General features: G+C 35.0%; 1 protein-coding gene across 4 annotated transcripts in view; it reads right to left on the bottom strand.

Annotated features, from left to right (window-relative positions):
• MGAT4A (alpha-1,3-mannosyl-glycoprotein 4-beta-N-acetylglucosaminyltransferase A) overlaps positions 1-21,724 on the bottom strand; it is a 117,810-nt gene that overhangs the window by 26,737 nt on the left and 69,349 nt on the right. For all 4 annotated transcript variants that reach the window (XM_072741133.1, XM_072741134.1, XM_025992487.2 and 1 more), the window contains exons 5-8: positions 21,446-21,579; positions 5,421-5,467; positions 2,344-2,457; positions 838-913 (exon numbers count right to left, since the gene is read on the bottom strand). In XM_072741133.1, coding sequence (XP_072597234.1) covers positions 838-913; positions 2,344-2,457; positions 5,421-5,467; positions 21,446-21,579 — 371 coding nt within the window. The remainder of the gene's footprint in view (positions 1-837; positions 914-2,343; positions 2,458-5,420; positions 5,468-21,445; positions 21,580-21,724) is intronic.

Below are 21,724 nucleotides of genomic sequence, written 5' to 3'. Positions count from 1 at the left end.
CTTTTCCTTCTTTCCTTACCTCTCAAGCCCCTGCCAGCAGCTGCAAAACCATTTATTTCCTTTCTGATTCAGGGACCCAGAGACTCTTCTTGACACTTTCATCAAAACATCCTTCCAGGGAAAGATCTAATAAACTTTTTATACCAAAAAAATAAATAAATAACTGACAGGCTTAGTGTGCTACATCACTCAGTGGTATCTGCATTTTGAACAAGGAATAAAGACCTTTGGTTAAAGAATGAAATTCCAATTGTAAAATTTAAGCTTACGTCTCTAAGGAGAATGAGATTTGGAAGAAGTAAGAGCTTCCTACAGTGATTTAAGTTGTTGCCTACCTGTCTAACTTAAAAGCCACATCATTACAGACTTATTTGTTGAGCCATGCTGCTAAAAGTTGGGACCACTAGAGTTAAATGTCAGTTTTATTATCTTTGATATAAATGTAAATGTATTGAAGTAAAAAAAAAACTGTAAGAAAAATCCTTCTTTAAAATTTGCCAAGTAATTAGACCTTAGTTCTTCTTAACAATGGAGAAGGGAGGAATGACAGCCAAAATGGAAGGATGGGAGAGGAGGGAAGAGATGAGTTACCTGCCCACCGTCACAGCATTAAGTAGAAAGCTAGTATTTGTGCTAAACCAGAGAATGGAACTGCAGAACCCACATTATCAGTGACTATGACAGACTCTTCTGCTCTCTGATATATTATTATAATCTTATACATCTTAGAGGGCTTACACTTTCAAAACTTCCTGTTTTAATGAACATATACTCTGTATATTACTTTTCCCTTAAAAGTGTGAAAAAACATTAAAGGACAAGCCAAGCCACACTTACCTGAATGTAATATATTCCCTTTTCCTGAGCATACATCATTAGAAAACAATAATCTAGGTTTTGCTTTGTTCTCCATCTGAAATAAGAAATTTTCAAAAATAAGTTAGGAATCAGACTCAAATTTAGCAAAATAAGATTAAGTGTAAATATTTTATAACACATATTGCATGTTACATTTTATAATACACATACACATTACATATACATAGACTATATATAGTCATATATACACACACACACACACACACAAAATATCTGTCTACCCATAGATTCACAAATATACATACACACACGATACACCCATGTAGGGGAGCATGAAAGAGAATTAACTTTTCTCTAATGAAACCTTTACTGAAACACTAATCAAGATGTCCTGAGGAAAAAAGGAGTCTAAAGCAAGTAAATTTGGGAAGTACTTATATTCCCCTTCTGGAGACATATTAGAAGCACTAGTATATTAGAGGCATATTAGTATATTAGAAGATATTGAAACATCCAACAGTAAATACATTTGTTTAAAAAAAAAAATCTTTTTAGTCCAACTTCCCAAACTTCTTTGACCACGGGCCCTTTTTAAAAATGTAACATATTAATGTCTCTGGGAACTCATGCTTCAAAAACTATACTTTGGGGATCACTGCTTTGGTGCCTAGGACTGTGCTTTGCATAAAGGCAGAAATTAATAAACGTTGTACTAAATGCTTAAAAAAAAAACAAAATACTTTAAAGTTTACAATATTAAGTCCTTTTACTGAATCCCTGGTAGCCTACAGAAAGACTAATGTTGAACAATAGAAGTGGTTGTAAAAGCTAGTTAAAGGGGAAAAAAACATAAAAGGTTTAACTCATACTAAGTAAACTTCTCCAGAATATACCTTGTAAGCTGTTCTAAATTTAATAAGACCTAGAATTTTTCACCAAATTCATTCCTAAATTTTTTAAGACGAAAACTATATTTATTGAGAGACAACCAACTATGTGGATCTATCTTTCAAATTAAGTCAAGAAATATAATAAATCTCTCCCCCCAACACTATTTTTTTTCCTTTTTTCTAGTTATATAAAATCCAAAACTAATGTCAGGATCTCTTAGATTACAGTGTTCTTAATAGATTTAGAGACAAATCCAGTTGACTGGATTTTTACATTATTACAGTATAATTCTGCAGAACAGTAATATTGTTTTTATCACTTCCACTGAATCAGTTCTCATTTATTTTTCATACAGATATGAAGTTTCTATCTAAACTAGCTTTTGAATTATTCTGAATATACTCTTAGGAAAAGTTACAACCCCACAGAAGAGCAGTTACGAAAGTTATTGAGCATAGCAAATTCAATCTCTTGTTAGAAACTCCATAGAATTTCCAAACAAATAACCAAAAAATTCATAAGCTCTCACAAATTAGCTCAACCTTAAAAGATGTTATATTTCTGTAAAGGAGAGCTACATTTATTACACATCATACTCATAAGGGTGGGAGATCTTAAACAACACAGGCTCACCTTACTCTTTCTTTGGAGTCTCCAAATGTCTCCTTTAAGTTTGTCAGGTCAGGATAATAGCTTTCAGGAGGTGATATTATTTCCACCAAGCCAGAAGTAATTTCTTTAGAAAATCTGCCAAAAGAAAGGTTAGCTGAATTATTTAAATTCTGTGGGATTTTATCATAATGCTCAATTTACTGTGTTTAACATAAAACACATCAGTAAGGCATACTGTTATGGTCACTGTGTGCTCATAGAAGTAGCTCATTATTGGTTTTACTTGCCAGAAAATACAAATTTTTTCCAATAACATGAAGTTTTTGTTTTTAAATAATGCTTTTAAAACAGTGTAAAATGCTACTATCCTTAGAGAAATATAGAAATCCTAGGCCAGCTGCAGGTATATTCCTAAAAAATAGGAAAATTTTTAAAAAATTAAATCAAGGTATCACAGAAAATTACAGAATTAAAGAAAAACAAAGGAATGTGTGCATCTATTTCTATATCTTTATGCAAAAACCAAAGTGCCCCAATTTTTAGGACAGTTTAGTTGTGAGTTATAGACTACATGTCATCCTAACTTAGTCATTTCTCAACTGAGGGCCATCTTGTCCTCCATGTGTACATTGAGCAATGTCTAGATGAATCTGGTTGTCCTGTGGGCAGTACCATTGACATTTAGTGCACAGACACCAGGGATGCTGCTGAATATCCTACAATGTGAATAACGGTCCTGACAACAAAATATTATTTAGCCCAAAATGTCCATAGTGCCAAGGTTGAGAAAACCTGTTCTAAAGTTTTTGTAATCAGCTTTACTAACTCAAATGTACTTTCTTTCATATTTACATTCTCCCTCATTTAATTTTCGTAAATCTCCACAAAATCTTTGTGCAACTACCCGCCTTCACACAAATGTTCTTCATGCTCAGCTGTACTTTTTTTCTGGGCTTGGGGTTTCCACACATGAAGGGAGAAGAGAAACTACAAAATCACAGCATGAGCCCCATAGACCTGCCCATGTGTTTTATGGGAGGAGGGGTCAGTAATTATTGCCCTGTTCCTATATTTGAGTCTATACTAAATTGTGTTTATATAAAGGGATGCCAAGAAATTGAATACTTGAGGGAAGAAAATCTAACAAATGCACAATTTAGTTCTGAACTCCCTATATATTTTTAAAACTCTCGGGTTTTAGCATTTTGATAGATAAAGAAAGAACCACATTATTTTAAATCTAGAGTTGACAATTGTTTCTTTTTGTCTTTTTAAGTAAAAGTCACATCTTTGGGGCAAAACAAGTAAAAGTCAATGAATAAATTCTTATCAAGACTAGTTTTTAGGATATCACTATTAAACTATGAAGGCGATACTATAAAAATGAACAATATCTGAAACTAAGCTTTCCATCTGTTAGCTGCTAAGTGCCTTTCTCACAGTAAACTGTTACTCAATCTTTGCAGAATAGAAAAGATTTAGCCATAGTTCTTAGCACTGAGGTTTGAAACTGCTATAAGACTGTCTACCCCTGACAGCAGAAAGTTTTTTATCTTAGTCGAAGAGGGTGAAAGACATATGACTCTCTCTATATTCACTGTCTTCAAGACTTAAAATTTATTTGATAGGGTTACAGATGTAGGACATTCAAATATTTTCTATTCTGAAATACACCAATTTACCCATAATTAGAAAACCGGGTATATACGCATGTACCTTTAAGAAAATATAAAAGATCAATGGTAGTGTCTAATGAACACTAAACTCCACAGAGAAATGAACTAGAAAAAAGGCATTTTCTTTTAGCAAAAAGCCAGTACCAGTAATTAAAGTATTTCCATTTTCTGGATGAAAGATCTAAATGTGAGAAAGATTCCATCAAAATCCTAGAGGAGAACACAGGCAACACCCTTTTTGAACTCGGCCACAGTAACTTCTTGCAAGATACATCCACGAAGGAAAAAGAAACAAAAGCAAAAATGAATTATTGGGACTTCATCAAGATAAGAAGCTTTTGCACAGCAAAGGATACAGTCAACAAAACTAAAAGACAACCTACAGAATGGGAGAAGATATTTACAAATGATGTATCAGATAAAGGGCTAGTTTCCAAGATCTATAAAGAACTTATTAAACTCAACAAAAAGAAACAAACAATCCAATCATGAAATGGGCAAAAGACATGAACAGAAATCTCACAGAGGAAGACATAGACATGGCCAACACGCACATGAGAAAATGCTCCGCATCACTTGCCATCAGGGAAATACAAATCAAAACCACAATGAGATACCACCTCACACCAGTGAGAATGGGGAAAATTAACAAGATAGGAAACCACAAATGCTGGAGAGGATGCGGAGAAAAAGGAACCCTCTTGCACTGTTGGTGGGAATGTGAACTGGTGCAGCCACTCTGGAAAACTGTGTGGAGGTTCCTGAAAGAGTTAAAAATAGACCTGCCCTACGACCCAGCAATTGCACTGCTGGGGATTTACCCCAAACATACAGATGCAATGAAATGCTGGGACACCTGCACCCCGATGTTTCTAGCAGCAATGTCCACAATAGCCAAACTGTGGAAGGAGCCTCGGTGTCCATCAAAAGATGAATGGATAAAGAAGATGTGGTCTATGTATACAATGGAATATTCCTCAGCCATTAGAAATGACAAATACCCCCCATTTGCTTCGACATGGATGGAACTGGAGGGTATTATGCTGAGTGAAATAAGTCAATCGGAGAAGGACAAACAAACATTATATGGTCTCATTCATTTGGGGAATATAAATAATAGTGAAAGGGAATAGAGGGGAAGAAATGTGTGGGAAATATCAGAAAGGGAGACAGAACATGGAAGACTCCTAACTCTGGGAAACGAACTAGGGGTGGTGGAAGGGGAGGAGGGCAGAGGGTGGGGGTGACTGGGTGGCGGGCATTGAGGGGGTCACTTGATGGGATGAGCACTGGGTGTTATTCTGTATATTGGCAAATTGAACACCAATAAAAAATAAATTTATTATTAAAAAATAAAATAAAATAAAATAAAATAAAATAAAATAAAATAAAATATTTCCATTTTCATAATTAAGAACTTACTCTTTCTCCAGGTTGGCTATAACACTGTGTACATAATCACTATCTGTCTGGGAAAGAAAAAAAATTGCAATACATTAATGTTTTTAAATTTTGTTAATACTAAATCCTGAAAAAGAATTACAACATTCAACGAAAGCATTACATTAAATTTTCAGACAACTTATGGATTTGCAGTTCTATATTCTGCTTTGTTGCACAATATATCACTGAATCATTAGTACAATGTACTAATATATTAAGCAGATGTCAGTTTTTATTACGTTCAATGGTTTTTAATTCAGTAGAAAAAACTGAGTACAGAAACTGTTTCTACTTATTTTTAAACCACTGAACTATAAGTAGTTAATAAATTAATAACAGATGCACCATGCTATAGGGAAAGATTTTTCCTTTTGCAGTCATAAACCTTAAGTTCAAGATTTGTCTCTGTAGTTACCTGGCCTGTATAACTGAGTCTGTGAGCCTTCCTTTCCTATCCTATATATATAAAAAAATACAAGCAGGAGGAAAAAATACCTTAGAGACTATGACACTAAATGATAAAACCATGTAATAAAAAAGCTTTTATCATCTGTATTATTATCATCATTATTAGGCTGATAATGAGACCCCAAGTCAAAAATCGCTTTATCCACAGTTAGAAATTAACGTTTATCAGACGTGTGTACTTTAAAACTACATATAAATAGAGGCGCCTGGGTGGCTCAGTCGGTTAAGCATCTAACTCTTGATTTTGGCTCAGGTCATAATCTCAGGGTCCTGGGACTGAGCCCTGCTCCCAGCTCGGAGTTGGGCATGGAACCTGCTTAAGAGTCTCTTCCTGCCCCTCCCCAGTACTCAGTTTCTATCAATCAAGCAATCAACAAATTATGTACAAATAACAATCTGTCTACCAATTTTAAATACATTCATGGCTTATATTAAAACATTCAATTGTCAGAAGGAATCAATAATACATAAATTATGATCTGTGTTGTAAGGACCACCAAACCAAAACACTTCATACTTGAAGAAAACAGTTTGAAACAAAAGATAATGCTTAACCCTGGGAATTACAAAACTATTAAGCTATAAAAAGTTGTATATATAGAAGATTTTCTGGAAAAGTATCTTAACTTTAATTTCCGTTAATTGAAAGTAATTCCTATTTCTACTGTTAAATTTAAAGACTGAGGAATGATACCTTAAGACCACATCCTTCAAACTCTTAACAACTGTGGAGATACAACTGGCACACAACTCAAAACTTTCTGTACTTTCCCTATATAAACCCAAACATCAGTCAGTGACTTCTCCTTATTCACTGAGTACCTTACCACTCATCAGCTATAATTTTGAAGAATATCATCAGAATTGATTTAAATAGACATTAATGTTTAAGCAACAACCTATAATTCAATTTGATAAGCATTTATTAAGGGCCAGTAATTTGCCCAGCCAAGGAAAAATGAATACAGAGATGAACAAGATCAGCTCTGTCCCCAGTAGGCTGTTCAAGGGGTGGGCCAAGAAAAATAAGCATATGCAAATGTAGATTTATTAAGTAATATGTAATAAAATAAAAATATGAAATTCAAGTGAATCGTACCTAATATCTGTAATCCTTATGTTCCATGTTAACTGACATAAATAGCAAAAGATTTGCTTAAATGACTGCAGCTGGTGTCACTTTTGTACAAGAGAATCAATCCTTTCTGATGTCAGCTAAGGGATTTGTTTTGGGAAGCCTCTGAAGAAAGCTAAATGCATAACTGGCCTAGAAGCAAACAGCCCAATCTTTATCTCCATTAGGACCTCTATTTGCTTCTCCCTGACTCTTACATGTTGACAGTAAGATAGGCAGTAACTGAGATCTTGGAGCTTGCTTGCTTTAAACTAAGACAGTGCTTTTTCCTGAGATGTTTTTTGAAAGGCATGTGGGAACTTTTTAAAAGGCAGTATTATCACACAATTCTAGGAATGTATCTGTGAACATAAAACTGAAATATATATATTCTAGGGGTATGTGAATGGTATGTTTGGGCTAGGTGGGGAGAAAAGTGTACATACATAGAAAAAGAAAGAACATTTTTTCTAGAAGAATCAAGTGTTCCTCATGGTTAAGTAAAATTAAATATTTTTATATTAAAACTAAGATATTATTAATACATACTGCAACAGGGATGAGCCGTGAACACATTATGCCAAGTGAAAAAAAGCCCAGTTACAAATGTGTAACTACATATTATATGACCATATTTGTATAAAATGTCCAGAACTGAACAGTCTATTGAAACAGAAAGTACATTAGTGGTTGCCTAGAGCTGGAGGGAGAAGGGTATTAATGAGGTTGGCTAAGGGGTATAGAGTTGTTTTTTGGGGTGATGAAAATGTTCTAAAACTGAGTTCTAAAACTGCATAACTATGACTAATAAAAAGGTAAATTACAAAAAACAGGATTAAAAAAGTTAAATGTAAAAAGCCATTTTCTATTTTTTAAATATTTTAGGGAGTATAATTATGCTATTAATAGTATATATGTATAATTTGTGAATGTATTATATAGTGCAAATTGGGAATACAAGATCAACAGAATGCTGAACAGAAAAGCTTAGGTCATATTACTGCACTGGACCAGTGCTGGTGGGACAGAGTACAGAATACTCCACCCCAAACCAACATAATACACATTCTTGTCATGGAACATAAATTCAGTAACATTACACGACACAGTTAACATACAAAAATCTGTTGTGTTCCCATACACTAATAATCAACTATCAGAAAAAAAAATTAAGAAAGATCTATACTCTGAAAACTCCAAGATACTGATGGAAAAAACTGAAGACGACACAAACAAATGGAAAGATAAACCATGTGCATAGATTGGAAGAATTGTTAAAATGTCCACACTACTCAAAGCAGTCTACAGAGTCAATCAATCCCTATCAAAACACCCATGGCATTTTTCTCAGAACTAGAACAAATAATCCTACAGTTTGTAAATAACCACAAAAAACCCCAAACAGTCAAAGCAATTTTAAGAAGAAAGAATAATAAAATTGGAGGTAACATACTCCCAATTTCAGACTATATTCCAAAGCTATAGTATTCAAGACAGTATGGTACTGATGGAAAAAGACAGATCAACAGAATAGAAGAGAGCCCAGAAATAAACAAACCCTTAAATGGTCAATCTACAACAAAGAGACAACATACAAAGGAGTAAAGACAGCGTTTTTGATCAGTTGTGTTGGGAAAACTGCACAATCACATGGAAAAGAATGAAACTGGACCACTTTCTTACACCATACCAAAAAAGAAAAAAAATAACTCAGAATGCACTGAAAACTTAAGTAAGAGATGAAACTATAGAACTCCTAGGATAAAAACAGGCATTATACACTTGGACATCACTCTCAGTAACATTTTTTTTTGATACGTCTCCTCAAGCAAGGGAAACAAAAGCAAAATATCAACAAATGGAACTACATTAAACAAAACTTTTGCACAGCGAAGGAAACCATCAACAAAATGAAAAGGCATTCCGGGAATGGGAATGGGAAGAGATATTTGGAATGGTTGCTATCCAAAATATATGAAGAACTACTACAACTCAATAACAAAAACCTCAGGGATCCCTGGGTGGCGCAGCGGTTTGGCGCCTGCCTTTGGCCCAGGGCGCGATCCTGGAGACCCGGGATCGAATCCCACGTCGGGCTCCCGGTGCATGGAGCCTGCTTCTCCCTCTGCCTGTGTCTCTGCCTCTCTCTCTCTCTCTCTCTCTGTGCGACTATCATAAATAAATAAAAATTTAAAAAAAAAAAAAAAAACCTCAACAACCTGATTTTTTAAATGAGCAGAAAGCCTGAATAGATATTTTTGCCAAAGAAGACACACAGGCACATGAAAAGATGCTCACTGTCACAATTATCAGGGAAATGCAAATCAAAACAATGAAATACCACCTCAAATCAGTCACAATGGCTAGAATTAAAAAGATAAGAAATAACAAGTGTTGGCAAGAACATGGAGAAAAGGAAATCCTTGTGCACTGTTGGTGGGCAAATAAATTGGTGCAGCCTCCTGTGGAAAATAGTACAGAGGACCCACAAAAAAAAATTAAAATAAAGCTACCATACAGTCCAGCAATTCCACTCCTGGGTATTTATTAAAAAAAAACAAAAGCACTAATTTGAAAAGATATATTTATCCCTATGTTCAATGCAGCATTATTTATAATAGGCAAGATATGGAAGCAACTCAAGTGTCCATTAGTAGATAAATGGACAAAGAAAATGTGATCTATAAAGTGGAACATATTCAGCTATAAAAAAGAATGAAATTTTGTCATTTGTGACAACACGGGTGGACCTATACTAAATAAGTCAAAGACAAATACAATATAAGTTTGCTTGTATGTGGAAACTAAAAACAAAACAAGTTTACAAACAGAATAAAAACAGAATCATGGATATGCAGAACTGGTGACTGCAGTGGGGTGGATGGGGGGAGATGCGTGAAACAGGTGAAGGATATTAAGAGATACAAACTTCCAGTTATAAAATAAGTAATTCATGGAGATGCAATATACTGCATAGGGATATAGTTAATAATATTGTAACAATTTTGTGTGGTGACAGATGGTAACTAGACCTTTTGTGATGATCATTTTATAATATGTAATATTGGATTGCCATCTTAGATATTTGAATGAACATAATATTGTATGTCAATTATAACTCAATTTTTAAAAAAGGCTGAATTAGTCAAACAGGCCACAAAGATAGTCTTTCAAACGAGTTCACAAAAATAATGTCCACCACCTTGGATATTTACCTCCTAAATAACCTCTTCAATTTTGTATCATTAGGTTGATAGCAATGTACAAGTCTTCTCTATTCTTACTCCTTTTTTGTTAACTCATTCTATCAAGTAGTGAAAGAAATTACACTTAAAATATCAAAGAATATGAACGAATTTGCTTAGAACTCAGATGCCCACTGGTCAAGAGTTAAAGCCCATGACATAGCAGAAGGCCAAGCATGGGAGTAGTGTGGACCGGCCCTCAAGCTGATACCCAGTTGGGGGGATCAAGCTACCCTTTGATTCTTTGCTCTAGTTCTGAGAAAAATGCCACTGTTATTTTGATAGAGCTGGCACTGTATCTGTATACTGCTTTTAGAGATGCCCACACACCTGGGTGTCACGAGGATGTATGTAGCATGAATACTTCGTAACAATGACTAAATCTAAGACAATTTATCTAAAAATTTTAAAACTAGAAAAAACAGGCTCCTCCTCCAGTACTTTAAAGTTGTTGTTCCATAATCTTGGGCTGGCATAGTTTCTAACAAGAAACTGTGGTTTTCTTATCTTTTTCTGTGCATGTGTCTTTTCTTTGGCTTCTATCTAAACCTTCTCTTTATCTCTGGTTTTCAGCAATTTGATTATAACATACCTGACAGTAGTTTTGTGTTTATTCTGCTTAGGATTTTCTGGACTTCTTAAATCTAAATATTTATACTTTTCTTCAAATATGGAAAAATTTCAGCAATTATTCCTTCTTTCTCCTCTCCGTTCTGGAGTTTCATATGGTAGATCAGTTACTATTACCCCACAGATAAATGTAGTGAATACCACTGTTCTTTTTGTCTTTTTTTTATATATATATTTAATTTTGGGTACATTCTATTATCATTCTTAAATTTACTTATTCTGCCTTCTGTGGTGTCTAATCTGTTAAGATTACACAGTAAATTTTAAATTTCAGATATTTTACTTTTCATTGCTATATGTTCCTCCACCATTTGATTCTTTTATACATCTTCCATTCTTCCTTGTTAAGTGCTTGAAAATGTTTATAACAGTTGTTTTATTATCCTTTCCTGCCAGTTCTATCACCTCTATCATTTCTAGATTTGTTTCTATTAGCTAAATTTTCTTTTAGTTATGGCTCACTTTTTTCTCTCCTTGGTATACTTACCATTTTTTATTTAATAGACATTACAGATGCTACATTGGTGAATGTCTTAATTTTGTTTTTCTAAGTGTTGGACTTTTTTTTTTGGAGGCAGTTATTTGTGGGTCAGTTGATCCCTTAGAGGCCTCTTTTTAAGCTTTGCTGGGGTGGGTCTAGAATAATCATTTCAAAGACAGTGCAGCGACTCTGGATTCTCCATTAAATGCCCTGGGTGATTACCAAGGACTTGCCATTCTGGATAGTCAGAGGTCATTCTGTATAAGCAACAGCAATGTTCATGTTGCAGATGCCTGATCATTCTTCCCCCCAGACTTGTGAATTTCACCCTGTGCACGGAAGGCCCAATACAACAAGGACCCAAAGGTACCATCATTTTCTGTGTAGCAGTTTCCTTTCTGCAACTCTGTTCTGTAGTATCCACTCGCTCTCTGTGATTGCCTTTCCTGCACTGTGATCTGGAATACATCTCCAGGCAGAAAGCTGGGGGAAATGTGGTATTCACTGCATTTATTTTTGTCTTAAGAGAATCCCATCGTGTATAGTCTGCTGTCCAATGTCTGAGAACAAATGAATCACATTTTGTTCAGCCTTCTAGTTGCTTATAGCAGGAAGGTAAGTCCAGTCCTTCAGGACCTGAAACAGATGTCATTTTACCTAATGAGGAACCAATGAAAATTCCAGAAATTTAATGTGTACAAGTGACAAACCAAAAGGACTAAAAGGACAAGCATGTGCTAGAATAGGGTTGGCAGCTCATAATAAATTTCATTTCCCTAGGGTCCAAGAAAAGCTATTCCTAGCCATCTAATGTTTGGCTTTATGATACTTTAAATTCAATGCAGATGTATCAGCAAAGGCTGACAAATAGCCTTACTAGTCTCTAAAATGGTCAAGTTGTTTAAAAAATAGTCAAACACTTCACTTTCAATATATCTTAGTCTTTCTTCCTTTCCTTCTCCTAAATAGTTGATGTGCAGCAATAGTTCTCAAACTTTTCTAATTAGAAACCATTCAGTTCAAATTCTCAACCACCTCTTCAATTATCCTAGTCTATGCCTCACTTGGATATTATAATAGTTGCCTAAGTAGGTTCTTTGCTTCCCTTTCCAAAGAAGCCAATGTGACCCTTTTAAAAGGTAAGTCAGGTTATTCTTGCCACAAATGCATGACTACAGTCTGATCATGAGAAAATATCAAACAAATCCAAACTAAGACATTCTACAATGTAACTGACTAGTGTATTCATTAAAAATCTCCAAGTTCATGAAAGACAAGTACAAGCAATTATCATGTATAGAAGGCAACTAAGGAGTCAGAACAACTAAATGCAATGTGATATTTAGGACTGGACACTAACACAGAAAAACAACCTTCAGTTAAAAAATGTCTAATTTGAATAAAGTCTATAGTTTAGCAAATATTATACTAATTTTTGTTTCCTGGTTTTGATAATCTTAACATGTCTAGATAAGTTGTTAGCATTACAGCAAGCTCAGTGAAGTGAATACTCTCTGTATTATTTCTGTAAATTTTCTATAAACCCCAAATTACTTCAAAATAAAGTATTTTAAAGTAACTTAAAGGAATGAAAAGTAAATCAAGTGTCTTCTCTACTTAAAATCCTCAAAAGATTTGTGTTAATTAGACCAAGAAAGACCCACTGTCTGTTTTCATAAAGTAAAAATTTCCTGGAACACAACCCCATCCATTCATTTACATATTATTTCTGGCTGTTTTCAGGCTACAACAGCAGAGCTGAATAGATGCAACGGAAACTGCACAGCATGCAAAGCCTAAAATATCTGCCATGCAGCCCTATAAAAAAAAACCTTGTTAGTCCCCTGACTTAGAGTAAAAACAAAGTTCTTAAAACGGCCTGTAGCATCCTATGTGACATGGCCCACCCCACTCTTTCTCTGACTTCCTCCTGCTAGTGAACCTCTCATCTTTTCTTTTCCAGCCCTACAGGCCTCTCCCTGCTGTTTCACAAAATGTACCAAGCAATACTCTTGCCTTAGACCCTTTGCACATGCTGTTATTCAGCTTGGAATAATCAACCCTTGCATCCTTCAGGTCTTTACCCACATGTCCTGACCACTCTAATAAACCATCCCCTGGCAACCTCATACTCCCTTTCCTATTTGCTCTGATTTACTCTTCAAGCATTTACTACCACTAAAAAAAAAAAAAAAAAAAAACATAATACATTAAGATTTTATTTATTCATGAGAGACACACAGAGAGAGGCAGAGACACAGGTAGAGGGAGAAGCAGGCTCCATGTGGGGAGCCCAATGTGGGACTTGATTCCAGGATCCCGGGATCATGACCTGAGCCAAAGGTAGATACTCAACCACTGAGCTACTCAGGCTCCCCGTATTTGTTTTTTAATATGTCTTTCCAGTAAGTTTCATTGGGCTGAGGTTTTGTTTTATTCAAAGATATACCTAGTATTTATCACTGTTTTGGTAAATAACTGTTGAAATACATGCAAATTTAATAGGACATTATGTATGTACAATTTCTTCCTAATTGGGATTGTATGATTTGTAACAAATGTATAACATTTTAAAATACAAATACTAAAAAAATTATAAGCCAAAACCATTACTGATACACTTAACACTGTAATCTGTAATTTAAAATAAAAAACAAACACTAGACAGATGATCAGAAAGTCTACAGAAGACCTGAACAACACTACCAATTTGATCTAACAGACATTTATAAAACACTCCTTCCTCTTGGACAATAGCAGAATCCATTCTTTTAAGCAACATGGAATCTTGTCCAGGATAGATCCTATGCTAGTCCATAAACAAGTATTGATAAATTTAAAAGGCCTGAGTTAGAAACAAAACAATAGAAGGAAATTTGGGAAATCTACAAATAGGTAAAAATTAAACACATTAAATACATTTCTAAATAACCTATGGGTCAAAGCAGTAATTAGAAAGTATTTTGGTCTGAATGAAAGTAAAATCTGACATACCAGAATTTGTGAGATGAAGCTAATGTGTGCTTAGAGAGAAATTTATAGCTTAAAATTGCCTCTACTAGAAGAGATCTCCAGCCAATAACCTAGGAATTCAGAAAAATCTAGAAAATCTAGGAGTGCCTGGGTGGCACATTCAGTTGAGCATCTTACTCTTGGCTTTAACTCAGGTCATGATCTCAGAGTCCCAGGATTCAGCCCCGTGATGGGCTCCATGCTTACCATGGAGTCTGCTAGACACTCTATCTCACCCTCCCCATCTGCCCCTCTCATGTATGCTGTCCTCTCTCCCTAAAACAAATAAATAAAATCTTTTTAAAAATTCTAGAAAAAAGAATCTAACATTTCAGGAAAACCTAAAAATCTAGGAAAACAGTAAAGCAAACTAAAAGCAAGCAGAAGGGAAGAAAAATAAAGAATGGAAATTAACATGACAGGAAAATAAAGAAATGATGAAGTCAATAAGACTAAAAGGGAATAAAGAGAAAGGAGAGAAAATGAGTGAACATATCAGTGAGGGTGACAAAACATGAGTGACACCTAACTCTGGGAAACGAATAAGGGGTAGTGGAAAGGGAGGTGGGCAGGGGGTTGGGGTGACTGGGTGATGGGCACTGAGGGGGGCACTTGGCGGGATGAGCACTGGGTGTTGTGCTATATGTTGGCAAATTGAACTCCAATAAAAAAATTTAAAAAAATAAAAGTTAGTTCTTTGAAAAAATCAAACAATGTCACCTGAATAGCATCATAGGGAGGTCTGCTCTGCCTGACTACCAGCCAACCAAGGCTAGAAGCCTCAACAGGTCTCAGAGGGAGGGAAATGGAGAAGGGAAAAGAAGGAAATTGCAGGGGCTTTAGGAAAAAGTGCAGACAGGAGACTACTGTTTAGAATAACAGACTCTGTAGACTACTGGGACTCTTCAGCCATGTGCATGTATAACTAATATATTTTTTTTAATGCAGAAAAACAAAAAGAAAGAGAAAAAAGATTCCTGTGGAATCTAGATTACAAGTGAAGGACATAATCTACTATCTAGTGGGTTTTTAAAAATCTCTTCCAGTACTTTCTTCATTTTAGTACTTCAATAAATACATGTTCAGTGAATGAAAGAATTAGAACAATATCTATACTTCTGCCTTTATTTTAAAAAGATAACAGACAATTATGAGAGCTTGAGAAAACATACCCAGATGGAATACAACTGTTTCAGAAGCTACCTCCTTCTCAGGTGCCTTGCGTGGAAAAGTTCCAAAGCACTCAGGTAACTAATCCCTAGCTGAAAGCACAATAAACTAACTTGAAAAGATTAAGCCACTTATATAGAATTTGCCTAGGAAGCACTGACATTATACAGAATTATCAATGAGAAACAGATACAAAACTGTAAACTCCATTTTCAGTAAGATCCATATTAATAACCAAACTTCTTAAGCTCAAAAGGAACTCAATGTGGTTCCAATAATCTGAGGTAGCCTGAAAAATTGCACAGACTAACTATATTTGCAGCAAGCATCCTGACTCTGTAGCAGTTACAAAGACAGTCTTTGATTTAAAAAGAAAAGAAAAAAGAAAAAAATTAGTCTGGAACACTACTTTGCCCCCTCCCCCCACATAAACTATTGGCCTAGAGGGGGAAAAATAAGCTATTTCTTTCTATGATTCATTAAAAATGAACCAGCACAGCAACTATACAAAAATATAAGAGAAAAGGGAGAAGCTCAGCAAAAACAAAAAAACTATATGGCTAGCCAAAAAACAGCTGAAAAATTGTGACCAAATATCTCCCCAGTAATTTAAAAGAAAAAACACCCAGTTGAAGCACTTGCTACTATGAAGCAACACCAGATATTAGAAATGACTGTGAGGAGTCTAAATGTCCAAAATATCTAGATCAATCCCAAAAAAACAAAATTGGAGGATTTAACCCTACCTGATTTCAATATTTAATTCAAAGTAATAGTAATCAGGATAGTGAGGTGTTTGCATAAGGATCAACCTACACATCAATGTAATAGAACAGAAAAAGACCCACACCTATATGGTCACTGGATTTACAAAGAAGGCATCAAACTCATCTGGTGGGGAAAGGAAAGTGTCTTCAACAACAGGTAGTGGAGTAAATGAACACCCACATGGAAAAAATGAACGTGAACACGTTACTCCACAACCAATATTAACCCAAGATGGACTGCAGACCTAATAAAGAAGTTAAAACAAAGTTTTCAGAAGAGATAATCTTCACAATTTGGGGCTAAGCAAGAATTGCTTAGGTCACAGAGAACAATAATCATAGAAGAAAACATTGATTAAATTAGACTTCATCAAAATTAAAAACTACTCCTCACCAAGAAAATGTGAAATCTGAATTTAATCTTAAGGAAACATGACACAATCCCAAACAGAGACATATTCAAGAATCCTTGCTTCTTTAGAAAAATATATTTAGAAGAAATGTTTTTTTGTTACTGGTATATAGAAATATAAATTGCTCTCACTTGGTCACCTTGATAAATTCCCCTATTATTTCTAATAATTTATTTGTTTATTCTTTCGGGTTTTCTGTGTGATCAAAAAATAACTAAGCTCCACTCAAAGTCCAGGATAGGAATACCCAAGCAGCTGAGCCTAAGTCATATGCTTGAACTGGTAAAGCAATTACCTGGGATACTTAGGTTCCATAATGGGAGAGAGGTTTCTTCCCACCAAGATTCATAAAATGGAGAATTCTCCAAATACAAGAACAAAACAGGAAAAACAAATTTTGCTAAAATCCAGAGTAGGAAAACGTTTTGTCAGAAATGGTTGTGAGTGACAGAAATAATATAAATGATGGTACAGTATAAAAAATACTATAAAACAGCATAAAATATATAACAAATAATGAAGCACACTGACAACAAAGGATTATTAAAATACAAAGGTTATAATTTAAAGTAAAAGTAAGGTAAAAGTAAACATAAAGATGATACAATCTTAAAATCTGAATATCACACTTGCATTGTACAATGGATCCTTCAGAGTAACTGGAATTTATTCCTCTGAACTCCTGCAATTCTAGAATAGAGTCAAACAGTACATTAACAGTCAACTGTTCAAAACCGTGTGTGTTCTATAAATGTCTCATCATTTATGCCCAACTGACCCCAAGAGAGAAATCACCAGAGAGGAACAAAGAACAAAAATAGAGCTAGTAACTATTTTTCTGTGTCTTCTCTCTTCCCAGAGGGGAGTTCTTATAGACCCTCCCCTTCAAGAAAAATAGAACATGAAAAACGGAAAGTCTAACAAGCATAAAAAGATTATACATTTTAAGGTCTATAGGTATTCTTCTACATGTTTTTTTTTTCATTCGTAATTTTTTTCTCACATTAAAGTGGACCAAAGGTAATTAACACCTTTACAAAAATTAAAAATGTTTGTGAAAGATCAATTTACTTCTACCTATTTACTCTAAATAAAATTCATATGGGTGATAGGAAAGTTTCATAAAAGGGGTGAGCAGGGACCTGAAGGATGATTAAGAAAGAGAAAGGAAGAGGCAACATTTCAAGCTAAGGAATAACACAAATAAAACTGAAAACACACTAGATCCACATAACAAATTGAGAGTAAAATAACTGGAACACAGACTTATTAATTCTGTGGTAAAAAAAAAAAAAAAAAAAAAAAAAAAACCTTTAATAAACACATGGGAAACCTGGAAGAGAAGTAGTTTGAGAAAACCAGATTTTTTTTTTAAGATTTTATTTATTTATTCATAACAGACAGAAAGAGAGAGAGAGAAGCAGGCTCCATGCAGGGAGCCCAATGGATCCCGGGTCTCCAGGATCCCGGGTCTCCAGGATCACACCCCAGGCCGAGGTTGGCGCCAAACCACTGGGCCACCAGGGCTGCCCGAGAAAACCAGATTAACTTAGTTATGGACAGATTAAAAATTGCTCATCAAACCATTAACCGTTCAACTAATGTTATTAAGAAGGCAGTTGGAAATATGGGCTTAGGAAGACGCTAGAGATCCAGAGCTAGAAACCATGCAACATGTAGATAGATCACGGTCCTAGCCACAGAATATGTATGCACTTGTTACTAGTGTTAACATACCCTGATCTACCAAACACATAGACTAATAACGACTAATCAAGGTAGAATCAAATATAGTGATTAATATTTTTAAATTTCCTAAAGGCAATTCAATGAATTCTATAAATCAGTTCTGCTCAGGATAGACTTTCTTCCAAATACTGAAATTCTACATAGATACATATACAAATACTGCAATTCAGGAGTCTTCAGAGATCAGAATATTGCAGGCACTCACACTGCACTGTCAGCATGCAACACTTCTCCATGTGTGTGATCTCATTGTGTCTGCCTGTAACACTGTTGAGCTTAAAAAGCTCAATAGCATAATTCTCATTTTAGAGATGATGAAACTGAGAATGAAGAGAGAAAAAACAATCTGCTCAAGTGACAGTAAGTAGCAGAATCCAGAAGCCCTGAATATGGGTCATCTGACTCCAAACCCAGTGTTATTACACCTTAGTGATCAGGTGAAGGGCTATGGCAAGAGGGTCTGGAATCGTTTCGTACACATATCTGTACCTATAGACTGAAACTAATTTTAAGTTATGATATTGTGATTTATAATAATAAATATATATTTGGTCTTTGTTCCATTTCTGGCAGAGAGCTCCCCAAACCCTTGAAATTTTCTAAGCAATGAGAGCAAGACTGTCTTTTGTTATATTAATGAGGTGCCTTTTTTGATCCACCCCAATGAAGGATGGGGGCTGGCTGCCAGGAGACCCTACCACGTGACCAGAGTGTTGGAACTTTCAATCCCACCCCTCCAATCTCCAGCGAAGGGAGATGACTGGGAGGTTGAATCAATCACCAATGGCCAACAATTTAGTAAGTCATGACTATGTAATGAGGCCTCCATAAAAACCCAAAGGACAAGGTTGGGGAGGTTCCACGCTGGTGAATACATAAAGGTGTTGGGAGAATGGCACCCTAAGAGAGTATGGAAGCTCCATGCCCCTTCCTACATACTTTGCCTTATGCATCTCTCCCACCTGGGTGTTTGTCTGTATCCTTTATCATTAATAAATTAATAAACATAGATGTTCTGCAGAGTTCTGTTAGGCACTCCAGCATATTAATCAAACCCAAGAAGGAGGTCTTTGGAACCTCCAGTCTATAGCTGGTTGGTCAGAAACACAGGGCTTGCAACTGGCATGTGAATCATGTGTGTATGTGGGGGCAAGGATCAATTTTTAGAAGCAGAATATTAGGTCCCCGAGTACAGTACTTGAAATTTTAATAGCTATTGCCAAATTGCTTTCCAAGGAGATCGTACCAATTTCTACTATACAATGTGTGACTGACAAATAAAATTTGTATAAATACAAATGGCCAAAAGACATATAAGCCAAGAGACTATACAATTTCTACTACCATACAATATGCGACTGACAAAATCTGTGTAAGTACAAGTGGTCAAAAGACATATAAACCAATATTTAATCCCATTTGGTAAAGAAACCCAAATTAAACAAAAGTAGTATATTATTTTTATCCATCAACTTGGCAAAAAAAAATTAAAGACTAATATTATCTAGCAGAGCATGGGGACAAGAAAACAAGCTCTCTCTCAGACTGCTGAAAAGGGATAACCTGGATTAATTTCTGTAGGGCATTTTGGCCATCTATGAACATTTTAATGCATATGGACTATGACCCAGCAATTCCACATTTAAGAATGGATCCCACATCAGTAAGTATACAAGTGCCCAACAATTTATTTACAGTAATGCACAGAGCAGTCTTAAAGGGGGGGGGGGGAGGCAAAAAATTTGTACAGAGTCTAAATGTTTATCAATCAGAAATTAAGTCAATTATGTTAAAACTATACAATGGAATACTTTGTAGTCATAAAAAACGATGCTGATACTCTTTTTAGCATAGAAAAATGATATGAAAAATGATATGAAAAAAATGTACAGAACAATTGCATTTATATATAAATGTATACAAGTCATAGAAAAAGTTCTTAGAATATATTTCATAATATCCATAGTATTTCTATTTACATGGAGGAGAAGATAAATTTTCATTATACATTTCTGTAACTGTTTTAAACGGTATGCTTGTTTTAAATTGTTTTAAATGTATGCTTTCTTTATACTAAAGAAAACATTAAGAACATTTTCCTTTTAAAAGACATGAGAAACCATGAAAAGTTGGGAATCAGTAAGCCAGAACCAGATACTCTTCTAAGTCCTTTCATATTCTGAAATTCTATGTGATTATTAAGAAAATATTTATTCCAGGGGCTTTTTTCCCTTCATTATTCGCAAAAAGCATATTCAATATGCTTTCCCTAGGTCTTGCAAGGAGACTGAAATATAAGAAATGTTTCACATTCTTATCCATATTTTGACTTTTAAAATAATAATGATGGCTGAGGAGCTCCTGGATGCCTCAGTTGGTTAAGCATCTGCCTTCAGCTCAGGTCAGGTCAGGGTCCTGGGATCGAGCCCCCACATCAGGCTCCCTACTCAGTGGGTTGCCTGCTTCTCCTTCTTCTTCAGCCTCTCTCCTTGCTTGTGCTCTCTCTCTCTCTCTCTCTCTCTCAAATGAATAAATAAATAAAATATTTTAAAAAACAGTGATGACTGCCTCTTGGAAGTACACAGGAGGGGTGGAGAAAATAAAGAAATGATAAAACCGCAACCTATGCAAAGCCTTTCTCAGGTTTCAAAACTCCCAAAGAAAATCAGTGCAAATCTCCAAATTTAAGCCCTACAGGTAAAAACGGGGACTCACTGCTCTTAAAGATTTATGTATATAATATTATCCTACTCACAACAAGTTATTATTCCTGACTGTTACTGCAGGAGACAAGTTAAGGCAAACACAACAAGCTACACTTAAGTTTAATATCAGAAAGAATGTATTATCTAACCTTGATTCATCACATTTTTAAAAGTGTATTAAAACATTCAATTATGGCTTCAACTCTTATAGATTAAATGTAGGAAAAAATAATGACAATTAAATAATTACCTCTCCTATGAAGACTACTATAACACAGTCCAACTTCTCTTCAGGATACAGATTATCAATAAGGGAATGAAGAGTTTCTATGAGGTAAGATTTAACTTCTCTCTTCACTGTGGGAATTCCCATTACTATTGACACTGCAACAAAATAATGACAGTCATTACATAAAAAGATTTCACAAAGACAGTATAAAATAATACTAGTATTTCAAAAGTGATTATACCCTCTCAAGTTGATAGAAATAACTGAGAAATCGAAATACACTATTCAACAATAATTGAG

This window comes from Vulpes vulpes, chromosome 16 (genome assembly GCF_048418805.1).
Source record: "Vulpes vulpes isolate BD-2025 chromosome 16, VulVul3, whole genome shotgun sequence".
NCBI classification, from domain to species: domain Eukaryota; kingdom Metazoa; phylum Chordata; class Mammalia; order Carnivora; family Canidae; genus Vulpes; species Vulpes vulpes.
Note: the sequence above shows the minus strand (reverse complement) of the source record. Positions and strands in the feature narration are given on the sequence as shown.